The sequence below is a fragment of the Calidris pugnax genome, unplaced genomic scaffold (assembly GCF_001431845.1).
Source record: "Calidris pugnax isolate Ruff unplaced genomic scaffold, ASM143184v1 scaffold157, whole genome shotgun sequence".
Taxonomy (NCBI): domain Eukaryota; kingdom Metazoa; phylum Chordata; class Aves; order Charadriiformes; family Scolopacidae; genus Calidris; species Calidris pugnax.
This window is the reverse complement of record NW_015090992.1, coordinates 1,385,237-1,399,247: the sequence shown is the minus strand read 5'-3', so window position 1 is coordinate 1,399,247 and position 14,011 is coordinate 1,385,237. Positions and strand designations below refer to the sequence as shown.

The following is a 14,011-nucleotide window of genomic DNA, read 5'->3' as shown; positions in this document are numbered from 1 at the left end:
GACTCAGACTCCGACATGCCCGGCGCCGGCTCTCCCGGGGACCCGCAGCAGGTGAAGAAAGGGGAGGTGGCCGGCGGCCGGGCCCCGGCTCCAGTTGGAGCCGCGCCGCTCCTGGCGGGCGGGCCGCGGCAGGCCCAGCCGGGAGAAGGCGGCCGGAGGGCGGCAGGGGCCCCGCCGCCGCCGCCTGTGGTGCCCCGCTCCCGGGAGGGATCCACAGACCCCAGGGACGGGCGGTGTTCTGCTTCTGCGGGAGGAGGGGGCCCCGGTGCGGCCCGGGGGCCCTTCCCCGGCAGCGACTGCTTGCCCTGGGCCCGGCAGCCGGCGTGTTCCTCCGGTGCCGGTTCGTGTGGGGAAGCCGCACGCTGTGGGGAGGCGGGCGAGGCTTTTGTTGTTGGTGGGCGGTGGGGTCGGTGAGCGAAGGAGAGCGCGGGCCGAGCGGTGCCGCCGGTCCCTTCGAGAACGGTAGGAACAGGCCCTTGGGAAAACACCCGGAGGCGGCGAGCGGCGATTGCTGCTTTCCCGTGGCTGGACTGGCGTCCGCGGGTTGCTGAAGAGATGTTTGTTTCCAAGTGTGTCGCATTGTTTACACGTTGTGTTCCGTGGTGAAGTTTAATGAGGAACTTACGGTGGTGTGTGGGCAGGAAAAAGATCTCAAAATAAGATAAATCAGCGTACGCTGCATGTGTAAGGAATTTTATTTTCTTTATTTATTTTGGTTTGTTTGCCATATAGTTCCGGGATATGTAGCACAAAATAAATTATTACAGACGTGGGTTCGGTTTTTTGGTGGTTTTGGTTGTGTTTGGTTTTGGTTTTTTTTAATTTATGGAGTCGTTAGTGTTTTGCATTATGGAATACATTTTAAATTAAAAGTTTGTATTTTGCAACATGATAAAATAAGTCGAAAGACTTTTGTTTTCTGTTTGCTAATAGGAGGAAGAAAAAGTGGTGCCATAGTGTTGATGAAAGCAGTAAGGTTAGAGGAAGAATTTTTATTCCACCTGAAACTGAAGGAAGAGATCTTATTTTTAAAGATCATAGGATAGCGTATAACACTATGATAGGAATTCAGGTGGGGAACAACTGGAATTATGAGTAAGGAAAAACACTTACCGCAGATTAGCACAGACAGCCTGGCCAAAAGTTTACAGCCTTTGGGCATAAGAATTCTGGGTTATGTCACACATGGTGCTTTTGCAGGTTATGCAGATTTGAGCAGGTTTGACTTTCATATTTTAGCTTACCTGGCAGGTGTATGGGACAAAACAGCATTTCTTGAATATGTTTATAGCCATGGGACTTTTGTTTTAAAGTATGTTGAAACCTTTATGTTTTTGTTCTAATTAGTAAGAAGCCATGTGAGTCTGTGGTGTCTTGTTGGTTTAAAGAAAGAAAACCACAGTTCTTCTGTAAGGTATTACTGTCCTCAGCTGGTCATGTGCTGTCCTGATCAAACCATATTCACATTACACTATTAGCTTCTCAAAGTCTGAGCAGCATCCAAGTTTAGGGGGTTTTGGTCACTTTTTCTTCTCGCTTGAGTCTCAGGGAACACTATTATGGTTGCACATAACTAGTCTCGACCCCTTTCAGACTGGAGAGGATGTTAATTTTTCTGCTTAAAAAAAATTCTGGTAATTTCCCATGGTGGTTTAGGTTTTTAAACTTCTCTTAGAACTGCTGTGCATGTTGTGTGTTTGTTCAATTTGGGAATTTTAATAGCTTTTCTATTCTTGTAATAATTTCAATTCCATTCAACAAAGATGATATTAAGTAGATTAGTGATTCCTGATAAGTGTTATCTACAGCTGCCATGCTGTCTCTCGTGTACAAATGTTCAAATTGCAGAGGTTTCATAGGATGCACCAGTCAACTGCAGTCCAAAAGATGCTCATAGAGGATAGCCTAAACAGTCAAATGAGTCAGAGTTAAGTTTACTAGCTGATCAAATCTTTGGTGTGACTTAATAGCGCTTCTAATTTACAAGAGTAATTAAATTAATGGATATTTACCGTTTCTTTTCAGAAATCACATGATGGCAATGATTCAGGCCGACCATTCCAGAGTGCCATTTCATCGTGTGCACCAAGTGTTCCTTATCGGACAACCAAAAGTGTGGATTCGAGTGACGAAAGCTTTTCTGAATCTGATGATGACAGCTGTCTGTGGAAACGAAAACGACAGAAATGTTTCAGCTTTTCTCCTGCTAAATCTGAGCCTTTTCAGCTTAGCCAAGGCCACCAAAAACAAACTGCTCTAGGTGGCAAGAAGGTCAACAACATTTGGGGTGTGGTGCTCCAGGAGCAGAATCAGGATGCAGTGGCTACTGAACTTGGGATTCTAGGCATGGATGGTAGTATTGACAGAAGCAGGCAGTCTGAGACTTACAATTATTTATTGGCTAAAAAGCTGATGAAGGAAGCTCAGCAAAAGGAGGCAGAGACTTTAGATAAAGAACTGGATGAATACATGCATGATGACAAGAAACCACTGCCAGCAGAAGAAGAAAATGGGCAAGGCCTTCTCAAACGGAAGCGGCCTGTAAAAGATAGACTGGGTGAAAGACAAGAAATGAAATATAAAGGAAGGTATGAGATAACAGAAGAAGATTCTGAGGAAAAAGTGGCAGATGAAATTGCTTATCGGTGAGTTTAATATCAGCATATCTTAGTTTCTGCAAGTGGTGGTAAACTGTTGATGGAAGAGTAAGGGGAAGGCTTTCTTACTGCTAAATATGTAAGATGTCACACCAAATTACAAAAAAAGCATGAGTGCCTTGTGTGTATTTCCAAAGTCCTGGGATTAAAATGCAGTGTTATGGCTGATATCTTTTAGAAGCATGCAGTAACACTGTCTAATTATTTAAAAAAAAATCCACCAAAATGGTTTGTTATTTCAGAGCAATGGCAAGGAAAAGTAGTGTTTATCATGATAGAGATTTCGTAGTGGCTTTTTTAGGAAATAACCGCATGAGTAAAGATGCGTGTTAGGAGTTGAACACCAACGAATGCCTGCTGTGGTCACCATGAAAATCTGGCTAAGTTATAAATCCTTGAAACTGTAAATGACTCGGACTATGTAGTGCTTTGGAGAGCTTCTGAAATGGACATATTCTTTCTGTGGAACGTGCTTACCTGAAGAAAACATCTTGCTGCTGGTGTAACTGAGGCCTGTGCCAAGGCCAGACAGCAGCACTGAAATTGAGCCTTGCCTCTTTTTGTGTTGTGAAACTGAGCTGTGGTTCTGTGCTAATTTATGGAAGCCAGTGTTGGGGTTACCGAGCTCCAGCTGTATGCATGCTTGCTGCAATCCAATTCTTTTCCTGCTCCTGACTGAGCCAAGTCAGAAAACTTAGTTGTTGCTTTTTTGAAAGAGTTAGTTTGCAGACGCGTTTGTTTTCTGAAGCAATTTGTGGCACACTTTCCCTTGAGCTGGCACTGGCAGCCCTGGACTCATGGTGTGAGGGAGGGCACATGACTGTAGTCGTTTTGACTTAGATTGACTTAAACTGCCACAGTCCTTTTTCCATGGTGCAAGGGAAGAAAAGGAGGGTTAAATAGGGAATGGGAGTTACAGGATTTACTAATGGTTAGCTTGACGTTTAAATAAAACCTGGGTTTATTGATCATTGTTGATTTCTTACATGTGGTACTTAGTATTACCAGATGCAGAAATAAGTAATTAGGCAATTAATTACTGCTCTTACCAGTTTTTGGTAGCTTCTCATTTATGAATTTGAAAACTCTGAGCATTTCTCTTGTAATAAACTTTTCTTTGTTTTATTGAGCTTCATCAAAATAGGGCAGAAGCCTCCTTTTTTGTCTATAGTAGTAGTGGCACTGAACTGCATCAGTAGGATTGTGGTTGTACACATCACAGACAGCACTGTTGTTTGATCTGTGCTGTGCCATCTGTGCCTGGATTCATAACTTTTTGTTGTGTTGGCCCACACAGTGAACTGAAATCAAAGAATTTTTCTGACCATCTTGTGCCATTTATTGCCCTTTGTCTTGTTCAGATCCTGTTGCAGTGCAGAGATGCCTGCTAAAGCATGCATGCAGGAGGATTGTGCAGGACCAGGATGAACGCTGAGTGGGGATTTGACTGTTTAAGCTGCCACTGCTGCTAACAGAAGGTCTATTTAACCAACTCTCTAAGGAATCCTGGTTATTGTAAACTTCTCTGCATCTTAGCGAAACACTTCCATCTCTTCCAATAATTCACAATTTAGCAGTCAATCCCATAAATATTTGGGACGGCCTTTACCTTCTGGTACCTTAATCATTCATTGAACTCAGTGAGATTAAGCATAAAGTGAAAAATTAAGCAGATTGGATAATCCTTTTCATGATTAGGACAATTGTCACTCAAATGTGAGTTTTAACATTTAATTTCAGGTAACTTCAGCCATAAAATGGAAGCAGATGAAGCTAACCTGGTTGTTCTAAATAGTTAATACCTTCTGTTATGCAGTCATTGTAACGTCTGTAACGTAGCATAGTGATGTTGCTTGAAGCAATTAGGCTAGACAGTGGTCTTAACGAAATTTTGATGATGGTGGTCTCTTGGTCGCCAAAGTATAAACCCAGTGAGCTGGACTGGTTGGGACTGTGCTTAATTAGAAGCTTGGTCATTGGAAAATCAGAATTTAGCATACGAACTCTTGCTGTGGACAAGTGGTACTGATTGGTGCTCTTACAGTATTTTCCAGTGGGAGTACGAACTTTGGCACATTGATTGAATTGAATGGGGGCTACATAAGCCTCTCCCGTCTTGCAGACTGACAGTGAAAAATTCTGCATGCTAACAAAAGAATGCAATGTAACTCAGAAATACTGCATTTTTTTTTTCTTGTTTACACTTCATGCTTTGTCATAGATTAGTCAACAGACTGATTTCTTTTTTATTGTGTAGGTTTGTCCGAGTGGCACAATGGCATATGTTATGGGGGAACTTTCACACTTACTGTTGTCTCCAAATAATTGTTGATTTAACTGTAAAAGGTGATGTAATTTTAACTATTAAATGCACAACAGTGCATTTATACTTTTTATACTTTTATTCTTTATAAAGAATATACTTTATATACTTTTATACTTTAATTTCAGAGATTTATACAGGTCTCTGCAGTTTCTTATTTGTTTTAATCTTCCACATATTGATAGAAGAAAAATAATCACTGTGTATATTCATTGAAACAATTTTTTTAAATGCATGTTTTAGAGTAAACTCTCTCAGAAGCTCTGTATTTTAAAATCTGATTCAAAAAGTCATTGAAACACTTGAATGTTTAGACTACTTAATTTTAGCACAGTTCTATATTCCACAAAATTATTTGTTATGGGAGTTCCATGGTCAGTTTTACTTGAGAAATGATATTGACAAAAAATGCGCTTTTTTTTTATCTCCTCTCAGGCTTTGTGAGCCAAAGAAAGATTTAATTGCCCGAGTGGTGAAAATAATTGGGAAAAGAAAAGCTATTGAACTGCTTATGGAAACAGCTGAAGTGGAACAAAATGGTGGACTGTTCATAGTGGTAAGAAAAATGTGATATTGTGGGTTTGCAGAGTGGGGGGCCCACACATATTTTTACATGTAGAATATTTAGATAGTGCTGTTGCACAGCTTTCACGTTAGACAGGTTCTTCCAGAGTTTCATGGCCTTCCCTCCCTGTGGAACTAATGTAACCTTGGAGCTGGATCTGACTAAAGAACGAGATGAATAAACCTGAAAATTGCCCAACTTTTTGTACTGAGATAAGTATCTGATTTGCAGTGGTAGCAGCGTGTCTGTTACTCCACCTTCCCTTGGGATCTTTCCTTGACCGAAAGATCTTTAAGACTGGAGGATTCTGAAGCTTGAATAAAAGCTTGTAAAGAAGAGCTTCCAGGTGAAGCCTCTGGCACATTTCTTCAGTAAGTCTTGTAGATGCTTGACAGCACTGGCCTTTCTACTGGGTCAATTAGCGTGACATCAGAGGTCAACATACTCAGTAGTGAGCATTTGTAGTGTCACGTTTGAAGAGTGGGGTTCAAAAGGGAATCGAATGGCTTTATTAGAGAACCATTGGCTTGTGTATCAGTAGAGCAAAACTGAGTACTGATTTCTGTTACAAAAAAGAAAGTATGAGAAGAGACCTATACTTAATGGTTATGTTATCAATTTCTTGGCTTGTTTTTGTTTTTATTAAATAATAGCCTCAGTGCAGAAGTTCAGAAGATAAAATAACGTGGAAGGGAATTTGTACATACATAGTGTACATTGTACTAATGTGCATTAGTACAAATCAGTATAAGGGAATTTCAGGCATTCGTTTATAAATTTAAATCTTTTAAGTTCTATCATTGGAAGCAGAGAGGAGGGAGAAAAAATTTAAAAAGAAACAATGCAAACAAACCCCACCACCTTTCCCCCCGAAAAAATGCTAGCAACTTGTCTTAGAAGCATTCTATTGTCTTGAAAGATTAAAGTATTTATTAACATGTGTTTACCAAGGAGATGAAAGGGCATAACTCCTGGCGGCACAGGTTCCTTTGGCTGCAGATCAGAGTACCTTTTGAAAGGCATACTGTTTTTCTTGATTGGAATTTTGTCCATCTGCTGTTTCAAGAACATGCTTATAAATTGACTTTTAGTTAGATTGTATTTTATGTTGTTATTTAGCAGAAGAGTATCACATTTAATAAATATCAGAGCACTGGAGTAACTGATCAACTTGATATACTATGAATGGTAATCAATTAATAGTGTGATAATTAGTACTTATAATTTACAGGGGCTTTGAAGCCGAGTCCATTCATGCTTCAGTGGAGAGAGACTTTAAAATACATGTTGTGTTTTATATGCCTTAGGTAGAAATGCAAAATCCTGCAGATACGCGAATGAGTTGTAGAACTGCTAAGCATAATTTAAAAAAATGAGGTCTATGTAGTTTTGTGAAGTTCATGTATTACATTTTGCTGGTCATATGTGTTAGGAGTGTTCTGAATATTTAAACTAGTATATACGTTATTGCAGATAGTTGTGAGTGTAGTTAGAATACTATTTGTGTTTCGTTTCTTTACCTAACCCAGTGGAACTTACTTGTTTTTTATTCTGTCTCAATACTGTTTTTATATCAGCACTTTAATATTAAGCTTGCCATCAATAATTTACTCTTTCCCTATTAAGAATGGAACTAGGAGGAGAACACCAGGGGGCGTTTATTTAAACCTGCTGAAGAACACACCTAGCATCAAAGAAGAGCAAATCAAGGTAAAATTCTCAAGAGCACAAATGTCCGAAGTAAATTTTTTTTTTCCTACTACAAATGTTATGATTGTCACTCTCATAATCTCTAGCAAGTTTATATTCCAAAGAAACCAGCCTTTCACATTCAAAATGTAAGTAAGAAAACCCACAAAAATGTTATCGCCTGCTGTTCATACTTGTTATGGTTTGGGCTGAACTGACCGCTGAGACGTCAGATGCTCTTCTCCACCTCTCTCTACAAGGAGAGGAGGGAGAGAGAGGAGATTTAGGAGTTTAGGGAAAAAATAGTTTATTGGAATAGTTAATAAAATGAAAATAATGAAATATATACAAAACCACATCAAGCTCCAAGGATGACGATCGCGTGACTGGCAGGCACTGGGCAAGTCCCATCCATTGCTGAGGCCAGTCTGGGAACGAGATTCCAAATCTGGATTCAGGAATGCATGGATCAGGATCAAAGGCAGATGAATGGAGAGAGTCCTCCTCAGACACCGGCCGTTGAAGAGAGAGAGCTGGCCCCTTTGATCTCTCAGCTTTTATGCTGAGCACGATGCAGATGGGGTGGAATATGCTGTTGGTCAGTCCACTCCTCCCTGCAGCCGTGACCCTTCTACACCGTTCTGCTTCCAACCTTCCAATGGAGCAAATAAGAATTAGCTGGCCTTGGTTGTTACAGCAGTAAGTGTAAGCAAGAGCTGCTCTGCATACCATTCCTTGCATAGAGACAATCAAGTCTTATCTCTCTGGGAACAAACAGTTTCTGCACAATATGCTGTTAATTTCAGAGAGTTCAGTTAATTAGAAGGGACTTAACTGCAAAGTAAAATTGCTGAACAGAAAATGGTTGTCTTCCCTCAAACCAGGACAACACTAGGCAGAGAGAACACCTTTTACATATTGCCAGTCACAAAACACTGTTGAGGATGATGAGACTGTAGAATCTGACGAGAGAAACATTGGATTTTACTTAATTTGTATATATCTTACAGCAATGTAATCTGCATTTATATTTGTCCCCTTGGAGCTCTGCGTCATTGTGCACGGCTTGAGTGGTGTTCTCTTGATAGAATACTTTTGTCTAGCTGTAGCACCAGGCCATATTTCCCATTAAGTCAGATACTGGTTTGAAACTAATCTGAATTGCTCACTGGCCCCATCTGTGATGCTCATCAAATTAGGTTTGTCATTTTGTAAATACTATATTGCATTTCCTTTTAGGGTACGAAATAGACTGAGATGGTATTTTCTTCATGCAATTAAAACAACTTGGGTTTTTTCATGGTATTTGCCACTTCATTGAAGGTTTTGTTAAAAGAAAGACTAGTTAACTTTGCTTGTAGGTGACTACAGGTCACTCTGTAAACCATCCTAGAATCTTGTACTAGGAATTGAGAAACAAATCAACATAAATTGTGATTGTCTGTTTTATGTTTAAAAACAAATAAAGACCCTTTCATACCTTAAAGTGGTCACAAATTTGCAAGTTTGATCACTTTACCCCATTACAAAAAAAAAAAAAAAAACTTGCTCTTTTGCCCCTCTTCCAAAAAATTGCTCTTCTGCCTCTCTTCCATGCCCTTGTAATTGCATGTCTCATTCTTCTCTTGCTGATACTGGCAAGCGTTCAATGATGCAGCAGTTTTCACTCAGTGAACCTGATTGATGGTATAAGACATTTTCCTACAAACCTCTGGGAAAAGTGTGTGTAATCTTCTCATTGTGGAGGTTGTCACATACACAGCTCTCACAGATTTGCATGTCCTCAGCACTTGACTGGGCGCTTTTGCCCAGATAAAACCATTAATGTTTTCTGTGGACAATTTGTTTTTTTAAAAATAAGCAGGGAAAGAAACGCATATAGCACTACATGATACTCTCCCCCTTGAAATACGGACAGAAATTGCAACAGTGATCTTTTGCAGTTTAGATGTTTTTGGGGTTCACAAGTGTTTGACAGTAAAGATGACGGGACTAGACTCAAATGACAATTAGAGAGGAAAGTTTTCTGAAGCTGTTAGAGAACCTTTGGTTGCAGTTTCTCTACAGGTCCCTCTGTGTGGTAGAATGACCCTCTGGTCTACCACTTAATCCTAAAGCAAAGTTGAAATGAAAACTTAGTGATACTTATTTATATATACTTTGAGATTGCTAAGAAATTATGTAATAAAATTATCTACAGAGCATTTTTCTTAAGTGCAGTATCTCTTCATACTTTTCCTATCAATAATGTGTATATTAGTTAAATATTATTGAACAGTATTTGTAATATTTTTTTTTTAACTTTTATGTTGTCTTTAGGAAACACTAGTAAATGAATATGCCGAACTTTTGGTTTTTATTGTTGTTTTCTTTCAAGGAAATATTCTATCTGGAAAACCAAAAGGAGTATGAAAACAAAAAAGCTGCTAAGAAGAGGAGAATTCAAGTTCTAGGAAAGAAGATGAAAAAAGCCATTAAAGGGCTTAACCTGCAAGAGTATGATGATGCGTCTCGTGAGACTTTCGCTAGTGATACAAATGAGGCTCTGGCTTCCCTGGATGATCTACAGGAGGGGCATCATGAAGCAAAGATGGAACCTGAAGATATTATTGAAATTGATAATGCTCATGATTTGGAGATCTTCTAGTTACTAATGTTCTTGATAACAAAGTCTCTGTAAAACATACTAATTGAGCTGTTCTTACAGTCCCGTGGTTTCTTGTTTTTGTAAGATGCAGAAACATGGGAAATATTTGATGCTGAAGAAAATTACATAATTCTTAGCTAAATTAAACAGCATGAAAGATGTTGTCATATTATTTGTTTTCAAAACCTTCTAAGATTTTTCTTAACAGCTCTGCATCACCATGTTTGTTCATTAGGAACTTTTTTTAGCCACATGTTAGGTTTAGGAATTAAGGCTATGTTTTAACCAAGCACACATCTAATTTGCTGAAGCTAACAATGTCATCAAGTGAGCAATGCTCTTATTATAGTTAAACGGAAAAAACAGTATAAAGTTAGTCTTGATATATAAAAGATTGTGTGTTCTTAGTACGGCAGTCTGTTGGCAAGGATAGCAGTGTTTGTAGGATTAAGACCTGTAAAAACAGATTGGTTTGTGAAATACACTTAATTTTAAGGGTCAGTGACCTTTAAATAACAACCCTGTAAATAAGCACTGTTGAACAATGTATGTTTCGAATTTCTGCAGCAGTTTAATTATTCGTATTACAGTAGTGGCTTGAGCTTCCTACCTCTTCTGTCTATACTTTTTCCATTATTAGACCCACAATTTGCGCAGATCTTTTTGTTTGCAAACAAATACCACTGAATACTTTTTCAGTAGTGGGATTTTACAAATCTGCGTTCCCCTCAAGGGTCTGAGTCTCTACATGCAGGTATAAACCCTTTACCTTGCAATTCTTTTTTCCATGCTGCTTCTTATATGTGTGGTAGGGTAAAATAATGTACGGCTTGCACAAGTTCTAAAGTTTTTCTACGCTGACTCTAACAAAAACAATAGTATGTAAAAGATAACTTTTTTACATAAGGAAGAAGACTGTTGTGTAGTTTCTAAGTTCAATTGAAGACTTTTATGTTGAATGTTATTGATATAACCGAAGAACAAGTGTGGCACTGGTCTGTATGATGTCTAAAATACTTTTGTGTTTTCTGTGACTAGATGCTATTTTCTAGCTATTTCCAGAAATTAATATTTCTGAAATATTAATTCATTAACTCACTTTCAAACCCAACAACAAACTTAGGTATGTAAGTGTTGTTTACCTGGAGTCCTTGGATTTCAGAAGCAAAGCATATCACTGAAACACAAAATGAAGTTATAATATTGAACAATTCAGTCCTGTCAAGAGCTGGTATTTCAGTGATTACAATATTCAAAGAAAGTTCTTAAACATGTAACACGCTCCATGATATGCTTTATTAGATTTAATGAGAGTTTTGACTTTTCTGCATTTTTCTGTTCATGTGCTGGAGCTCCCTGTTGTTAAGAAGTTACTCCTCAGGTGTGAAGAATGCCTTTGCTCCTGCTGAAATAACAAAAGGTTTTGATTTGTTCGTTAACTTTCCTAACAAACCTATGATGGCCAAGAGTACTAAACTGATAGTTCATTTGAGAGAAACAGGATTTTGTACTGCTTAATTAGTTTGCGGCTGTACCAGTTGATCCTAGTTTTGGGAGCTGCTTGGGACCGTCTTAACAATTTCCTGGATAGAATCAGCAGATTTTAATGGTGGTTTAAGTAATTTTTTTATTGTTATATAACTTGCTGCTAGTAAGCTCTGTGTAATTTTTAGATGTTAATATTTTTAACATTCATTTTCCAGGTAAAGGGTATTGAAACAATTTATAGTCTCTTCCTTAAAAAGGAAGATGATGCAGAGTGCCCATTCCTCTTTCTAGTGTCTGATTAACTGACCTTTGCTTGTCTTCTGGTTTTTCCTTCTCTTTTTTTGTGTATTTTCTTTGGCTTTCAACAAGAGTCCTTTCAAAAGGAAGCCTCTTCAAAACATTGAGCAAGCCTTCATGCCTCTTTTACCAGTGGTGAAAGTTACTGTTGGTGTCAAAAAGATTGCATGAAGCAGCACCAGTTTTTGTGTCTGCAGTGGAGCTTTGGTTTGTTACTGGAGTGGCAGGGCTGGTCCTCCCAGCTCGGCAGCCTGGTGTGCCCCCCAGCCCTCTTCTCTGGGGTGTACCTGCTGGTGGCAGCCTGGCAGAGGCCACCTCATGAGTCTGTGTGTGACAGCTTGAGGCTTGTGTCAGCCAGCCTTGGGTTGAGCATGGGCAGTGCTGGAGCTTTGGGGTCTGGTGCAGTAACACTACAGTTTCTCCAGGGACTGATGCAAGGGTGAGAAGGCACAGGCTGTGGCACTCCTGCATGTTGCTGTGGGTCTGGCTTTGTATCCGACTGAGGTTGCTGGAAGGTGTTGAGATAGATACAGCAGTGGTCATTTTCGTCTTCCTCATCAAACAGTATTGCATTCCTCCTCCTCTGTTTTCTTCCCTCAAAACTACTGCAAGAGTAGGAAGCGCGGGTAAGGCTAGAGGTTATCATTCCCAACTCCCACATACTCCATTTGTTTAGTCTGTCCTGAGCTGATACTTGCAGAGAGAGCAGCTTTGTGGTGCTTGTTGGTCCACTGGGGCTTGCCACTGAACTGGATTGTGTGGGTTGTCTTTTGTCTGGGAACAGATATGCCTGGCTGTTCAGATCTTAGTGGCTGAGGTTTTAAAGACAAAAATGCAGATACAAGGGTTGGGATGTTTGTGTTCTTGAGTTTCTCTGATGTGCAGGTGTGATAGAGGCATCATCTTTACTGTGAGTGTTGACTCTGTGCTGCCAGGACAAATATTGCCCTGTGTCCCTTAAGCTACAGCAGCATAATAAGCCACCTCTGTCATGCCTGAAGCAGATGGTGAAAATGAGGGAAACGCACTCTGGTTTGAAAACACAAAGCTTGTTTGTAACCAAAGACATTTTTCTTCCTTATGTCCCAAATTCAAATAATAAATCAATGGGTTTTGGTATTACAGGGAAAACTAGTTTATTAATGATTTGGTTTTATAGTGGATCGTGAAAGCATCACTTTAATAACAATATTACAGATTACCTTCCCCTTCCAAGTAGATGATCTCATTAAAATGTTTTTATGTCCTCCAGGCTTATTAACAGCTATTTGCCAAAATCCTCAAGCAAGCATGGAATGACCCAGTGCTTATTGCAATGCCTTGGAGAGAAGACACGGAGAATATTTTGAATTTAAAGATAGTGACAGTGGTAGAAAGTGTTTTTGTACTGTATACAACTTAATAGTTGTCCCATATTCCCCAAGATACTGCTGGGTATCTGCAGCAACTCGTATTGAGTTCAGTTCCAGGTATGAAGCCAGACAGCAATGCTTTGCTATTCTCTCTGTACCATTGCCATAGTGCTAGCAGATTTTATCCTGAAGCTTGTTACTGTCTAAAACATGTCTAAATCTTTCTGTTTTTCTTTATTTTGATCATAATTTAAAAAAAAAAAAAAAGTGACACTGTCTCCTTTATGTTACGAGAAGCAGCTCATAACAGCAGGGCTCTGGTTTCTCAAAGATCTGTGAGGAGCCGAAGAGGGGACGGGAAGGGGGAAAACAGCAATAAGTTATAAAGGTCATGTGAAAAGTAAATGAGATGGAGAGAATGAACATTAATTGTGACAATTGCTGTTACAGAGAAGTTGAATTCCTGGTAGTTTGTCAAAGCAAAGGTGTGGAGTGGTTGACTGGGTAATAAAGAAAATTATGAGGTTTTTTAAGAGATGGGTTTTTTTCAATCTGTCATAAACTCGTGCTATGACAACCCCCCTTAACTTATGTCATCCTCTGCTGCTGCTCTGCCAGAGGCACTTTTTTAAAGCTTGGTTTAGTGGATACGGGCTTATGGTACCCCACTCCTGTTCCTAATTCTTACTGGTGGACAGCATGTAAAAGATACTAGTCTATTTCTGAGCTGCTGCGGTGCTTCAGTGATCCTGGGTGTCTCCAGTCCTGGAGCCTTCACATCATAGTTTGTTTCAGGGATTGAAGAACCGGGCAGAGACGGTGATTGCTGTTTCCTGGGGCCACCTTGAGGCTTCAGCAGTTGGCTGGAGAGCAGTGGCAACCTTTGCAGCAGCTGTGGGCTCTTGGTAGTTTGGACCGACTGCCTCCTATTCCATTTGTGACCTCTCAAGCCCTAGGAAGTTCTTGCAGAACAAACCTTCCCGATATTTTTCA

General features: G+C 39.8%; 1 protein-coding gene across 1 annotated transcript; it reads left to right on the top strand.

Moving 5' to 3' along the window:
• The first annotated feature begins 6 nt into the window (after window positions 1-6).
• LOC106895391 (phosphorylated adapter RNA export protein-like) lies at window positions 7-13,551 on the top strand. The gene is made up of 5 exons (XM_014954798.1): window positions 7-51; window positions 2,026-2,645; window positions 5,416-5,536; window positions 7,172-7,255; window positions 9,612-13,551. The coding sequence occupies exons 1-5, from the start codon at window positions 16-18 to the stop codon at window positions 9,879-9,881; spliced, it is 1,131 nt and encodes a 376-aa protein (XP_014810284.1). The 5' UTR covers window positions 7-15; the 3' UTR covers window positions 9,882-13,551.
• The last annotated feature ends 460 nt before the right edge of the window (window positions 13,552-14,011 follow it).